Here is a 5,964-nt window from a genome sequence, read left to right as displayed (position 1 = left end):
GTCCTTTATCCTGGCACGAAATGCGGTTCGTCGTCCCATTCTCAGAGTGGTGGAGGTCCGAATCCGCCAAAGGTTCAGGGTGCTCTAGCAAGGGACAAGAAGAAATCTGGGTAAAGCTAGCGAAAAATCATATATGCATGGCTGCTACAAAAATTTCTTCAAGATAAATAAGCACATTATTTTCTCAGGTTCAATTAGTATTATTTTATTGTGAAAATGAGTGGATTTGCTAAGAACAAATCCCACTTAGGATGTAACAGAAGAAATAAATTAGTATATTCTTTCATTTTGTTCCACAGTTGATGTTTCTTAATTGATTGTTTTTAAGAATCTAGTAATTCATGAATATTCTCATTGATGATGTTTATACCACAATTTAATTTTGAGACTCGACTATTCCACAGGAAAATATCAAATATGTAAAAGAATTATGAAATGCATTCAGCATGTGAATCGTATTTAACAATATGTAAAATAAAAATAAAATAAAATTTACTTTTTTATTTAAAAACGATACAAATAATTTAAACTCAGAACGCAATAATCTGATGATAAACGCTTTCCCCATAAATATAAATTTTTTGCATGGCATCTTGATTCTCGTTCGGTTGCCAATATATTTTTGCATGGCATCACTATTCTTATATTGATGGTCGAGTAGAGTAAGATACTGGGCAACCATTCTGGGCATTGTTTTCAAATGAGTTTAGGGATTATTCTCCTTCCCATATAGCGTGGGATATCTTAGCTAGTTTTGCTAGATGGAGGATTCTTTTGTAATTTAAGTTATTGTCTAAATAACTTGTTATCGTTTCTTATGAAAATAAAAAATAAAAAAATAAGTTGTTTAATTTAAATTCAGCTTAATCTTTGAAGTTAAATCAATCTTAACTGAGGTGAAACAAACGGGGTATAATAAATTCATATCAAGTCTGTTCTCAAGGAGCTATAAATTTGATCAACTTGCTCGATCCATTGGAAGTAAATCTACAATAGAGAACTTACATGAAGCAGATTTACTAATACCACGGCAAACTGTTTCAATAGAACATTGAGGTGTTAAATTTTCAACACGTCATTGTTTAAGTGGACTGCTACGCCACGTGGCAGTAAAATCATTCCGTGTAAGCTACTCTCCTGCCAACGGCATCCAAATTTGAGCACAACAGAAGACAATAGAAACAAAGTGATTTTCTTCTGTGTTTCAATACCCTTAACAAAAAGAATTAAACATTACAACCGTCCAAGGAAACACCCGATGTCCGTCCTACCCAGAGTCACACTGGTTTCCACTTTAGCTAGTAAGATAAAATCAAATTTACTCTGCTCCTATCAAACCAAAATAAACCTTTAAATTTGCTGCTCGGTAGCGTCAGGCCTGTGGTATGGCATGTATCTGTGGTCCTTTGCTGCATTCTTCCGGCGCCTTTTTTCAATGAAGGGTTTGAGCTTGCCAGACGCCTGATCATGCAAATGGATGACATTAGTTGCCAAAGCCAAAGCCAAAGCCATCATGACTAACTACTAATATCACAAAGGTATTGTTCAACATCATGACAAAAGGAAAATATGTTACCTTGAGTTGTTTATACTTCTCCACAAGTCGTTTCTTTCGGATCTCAGCTGCCAATAATTAAAGAATGAAACGTCAATTGTAATTTAATTCAATTTACTATACTCCTATTTATGCCAAGCAACAGTATATAGAACACACGATTCATCACAATTCCAGTTAGCAGCAATACAAGTTGTTGGTTGATGGCCATGCAAAACACTGCACTGATTGTGGTTGAGAGTTTTGAAGTGTTCAATCTTGTAATGTTATTTGGGTCGCGTTGTTAACCTAGATATTTGGTTGTCTGGTAAATAATTGAAGTTTTCTTATGATGCTCGCTCATAAGCAAATAAAATACAGCATTACCTTAATGAATTGCCACCCATGTAACAATTATTGTAAGAAAGCTTCATGTAGTTTCCATACCACCAACAATCCACTACTATGAATTGCCACCCATGTAACATTACAAGAATGAACATCTCAAGATTCTCAACCATGACCAAGGAAATGTCCAGCACTGGAACCGCCAATACCGGTTACTATAGCTGCTCCTTAGAATTGTGATAGAAAATTTCAAACAAAAAATTTTCATTTCCTTGCATCTCGTATGTACTGACTAGAAGTATTTTGAACCGGAGACAGATGAACATGCGCACAGAGGTAGAGAGGCAGCAAGAAAGGGCATTACATTTCTTAAGAAAAAAGGGTTGCTTCCCTTCCTTTGCTGCTTTTCTCTCCTTTTTCTTGTGCTCAGTCAGTATTGCAGCTTCAGTACACTTAGCTGACTCAGAATTTAGCTGTTTATCCTACAAAGACATGAAAACAAAGATAAATGAATAGTTACAGAACCAGTTTCATCCAAGCAAATTTATAGTCAAAAGGACAGCATGGTGCACAAATGAGGGTATCTGTCGAATATATTTATATAAAGGCAAGCACTAACAATCAAAGAGATATGTTTCTTTAGTTCTTCAATGGTTTCTGGGTCCTTAGATTTCTTAATTTGCTTCTGTAGTTCTTGTCATATTCAAACCAAAACTAAGAGAGAGAAACGGTACGTATAGATGATACTGGATTTATATGACTTATTTAAGAAACTTACGTCTTTTTTGGCAGGAAGCTCCTCCTCAAATAAAAAGCGATATTTCTTCCTAAACCTGTTGAATACATGTTATTCCCTCTTTCTTTTTCATTTTGCAGAAGCAAAATTTGCTGAAGGCAAAAGAGTTGCAAGTTCAAGACACGTTGACCACTACCCATGAAACAATAAACAAGAAAAAGCCAACATAGGAAAGTTTATCTATCATACAACAACTATAAGATCAAGATCAGAACATCTTTCCAATCTACAAAATAACAGCAACTAAAAAAGGAATTTTCAGAAACTTGGACATTAAACAAAACCCAAAGTGATATCAAAAACCTTTTGCCATCCAATACCCTACCTCTCCAACCCCCCACCCCCCCCAAAAACAAAAAAAAAAAAAAAAAAAAACATAACCCCTGTCCATTTAAAATTTCAAAAGTCATTGTCCGTCACACATTTACCATCTGTGGATTACATGTTATTCACTAACCTGCTTCAAGAAAAAACCAATAAACGTAAAACTCCAGTGAAGGTTTTCAGAGAGAGAGCATACCGACCAACATCAAGTTCTCCACATAAAGATTCAAAACGTGGGTCGCGTACCACCTGAACATAGCAAGAAATAATTTGAACTGAGGTATATTGATTGCTTATCATTACATTGATTAACTACAGATGTGATTCACAACTTTGATCATCTATTTTCTAGCTTTATCATAACTTTGACAAATCAAATCTTGCAGGATAAGTGAATCCTAAAAAGAAAAACCACATGATATACTAAACCACCTAATTCCAATACGTCGTGCTTAAAATCATACCAGATTTTGATTACAAATAGTTCAGGGCAAAAACATAGCAACTGACTTACTATAGTTAAATTTAACTTTCCTCATGGTAAAATATTTGTAATTACCATTGTTTTCTAAAGAAAGCTTCTGCAACCCATTAGAAAACAGAAGAATGAACTGCATAGTACAAATCATAACAAATACCATACAAAAATCTCACCTTTTTTGAACCTTGAACGACCTCTCGAAATCTAGGGACAGGCTTCGTGCAATTAACCTCCATCGGCCTTCACAAACACAAACATATTCATCTGATCAACTACAAAACATATGAACAACAACAACAAACAACAACAAAGCTTTATCCCACTAAGTGAGGTCAGCTATATGAATCCTAAAACGCCACTGCACTCGGTTTTGTGTCATGTCTTCTGTTAGATCCAAGTAGTCCAAATCTTTTCTTAAAGTCTCTTTAAACGTATGAACCCAACAAAATAATCCAATGTATGCTCAGACTACCGGTTCTTGTTCGCCCGACCACCCTTCTTCTCTTCTTTAGGCTTAAGGTGCACTACATGTGACCCGTTCGAGCGCGCCTTCTGCAGTTCCCCAAATGTCACATCTGCAAGCGCCTGCTCCATTTCCTCCACCTATAACAAATTAAAAATACGCAAATTGAATTGAAAAAATCGATTGTTCTTCAAACTAAACTAACCACAATAACAAATTAAGTTTCCTTCGATCACTTACATCTTCGGAAGAAGACGAAGATTCGGGTTCTTCCAACTTTATTTTGCTTGGCATTCCCATTGAGCTGCAGGTTTTACCATTCTGATTCTCAAAAAATTGAAACCAAGGTCTAATTAAGATGAACAAAAACATAATTGCTCGACAACACTCATGAGGAAAATACTGAACACAATCAAATCCGATAAAAACGATTATATATAAATTAAAATAGAAAATAGTTATCTCAGATACCTGAGAATCGGTGGCTCTTCAGTATCGACGACGAGGAGCGACCGGTGTAGTGGGTGAGAAAGTGGTAGCTTGTGCAGTGTACGAGGCTGCGGCTGGTGTGGTTGATGGCTGGGAACGGTTTGCTGCTGGTGCGCCGGGGTCTGTGTGCTGTGACTGAGAATTACTAGTTTAGTCATTGAATATTTATTTTTACTATTATTTTAATTATGAATACTAATATTTATTTTTAAAGGGAAATATTATTAGCACTTCAAAAATCTCATTATATAAATCTCAAAAGTGTATTTTTCTTTCCTAATATAGAAAGTTTGGAGTGTAGAATAAGATTTTTGGAGTGCTAATAGCAATTCCCTTTTTAAAATTAGTCTTTTTTTTTATAAAATAAGTACTTAAATTTTTTTTTAAATTGCTAATGTTCTTGTATATATGCCCTAAAGCCAATCATAAATGATATTTTACAAACATTTTACATGTTTTTTTTTTTTTTGTCAAATGGTAGATTTTGTAATTTAGCCACCGACCAGGTTGAACTCATGCCATTATGCAAAAGTTCAGCATCTTTCGACCATTATGATAAAAGGCCACTTGCAGACACTTTACATGTTAAAATAAACTAGTTTAATATAAGGGCAAAATTTATTGTATAAAGCCCTTTCATTAAATGCTATATGCTTTAAACGATAAGTCTATGGAATATGTTATTAAGAAGTTAGATTCATGAGACCATTCTCTTTCATACATATATCCTAAACATTCCTGGTTAAGGGTGGAAAAAAATTCCCAAAAATCCCATACCAAACTGAAAAAATACCAATCCCAAACCGAAAATGTCCCAAACCGATTTTCCCAAAATTTTCGGTATGCTATCCCGAAAAAATACGGAAATTTCGGTATGAGAATCGGGATTGTCTTCCCCATATGTGTTACGTGTCATTTTAATTCATTGATAAGAGTCACCTTTACTGGAAGTGACACAAACACCAATGTCAAAGTTGTTGAAGAACGTAGAGAACATAAACACCGGAAGTGTAATGAGTATTCCATAGAATCACAAAAAGGTATATAACTTCTGTAATAGGTTTGCCTTCTAGTGTATTCTTAAATGGTAAAACAACTCTGTTCTATAGGTTATAAACTTATAAATGCATCTCAGTACTAAAAAAGAAGATATCATATAAAACTTGTCCGCGATTGCATTGGTGGTTGTTTAAGAGTTTAATGTTGCCTACTGATATCGTTTGATCAATTCATGCATTATTCCTTCTACCTCCTCAACTTCATGCCAGGTAACTCATCGGGAGTATGAAGTTGAAACTAGTAATGGAAGAACAATCACGAAACGAAGGAAAACAAGAAGCACAATAATGTTTGAAGTATGTACCTGATAATTTCAATGAAAATATAACAGCTATGGGAATTGGGAATACAAAATCACCAAAAGCCCAAAAATATTTCAGGATTCCCAATTGTCCCGAAATACTGAAACTATATCGGGATTCCCGAAATTTTGGTTTGTGATCTGTCTTGAAATTAGGAATACCGAAAAT

At 34.8% G+C, this 5,964-nt stretch overlaps 1 protein-coding gene across 1 annotated transcript; it reads right to left on the bottom strand.

The window, feature by feature from the left end:
- Nucleotides 1-1,016: 1,016 nt before the first annotated feature.
- LOC137743427 (uncharacterized) lies at nt 1,017-4,575 on the bottom strand. The gene is made up of 9 exons (XM_068483315.1): nt 4,418-4,575; nt 4,187-4,267; nt 3,956-4,086; nt 3,657-3,723; nt 3,199-3,251; nt 2,661-2,715; nt 2,247-2,364; nt 1,577-1,623; nt 1,017-1,461 (listed from the first exon to the last, which is right to left on the bottom strand). The coding sequence occupies exons 2-9, from the start codon at nt 4,244-4,246 to the stop codon at nt 1,351-1,353; spliced, it is 642 nt and encodes a 213-aa protein (XP_068339416.1). The 5' UTR covers nt 4,247-4,267; nt 4,418-4,575; the 3' UTR covers nt 1,017-1,350.
- Nucleotides 4,576-5,964: the final 1,389 nt, after the last annotated feature.

The sequence above is a fragment of the Pyrus communis genome, chromosome 8 (assembly GCF_963583255.1).
Source record: "Pyrus communis chromosome 8, drPyrComm1.1, whole genome shotgun sequence".
Lineage (NCBI taxonomy): Eukaryota > Viridiplantae > Streptophyta > Magnoliopsida > Rosales > Rosaceae > Pyrus > Pyrus communis.
This window is presented reverse-complemented; position numbering and strand designations above follow the sequence as displayed.

Excerpts from the sequence above, each read along its gene's own strand:
- LOC137743427 (XM_068483315.1), bottom strand. The coding sequence starts at position 4,246 with ATGGGAATGCCAAGCAAAATAAAGTTGGAAGAACCCGAATCTTCGTCT. Across the intron at positions 4,087-4,186 it reads CTTCGTCTTCTTCCGAAGAT|GTGGAGGAAATGGAGCAGGC; the intron begins GTAAGTGATCGA and ends AATTTGTTATAG. Across the intron at positions 1,624-2,246 it reads ACCCTTTTTTCTTAAGAAAT|CTGAGATCCGAAAGAAACGA; the intron begins GTAATGCCCTTT and ends AATTATTGGCAG.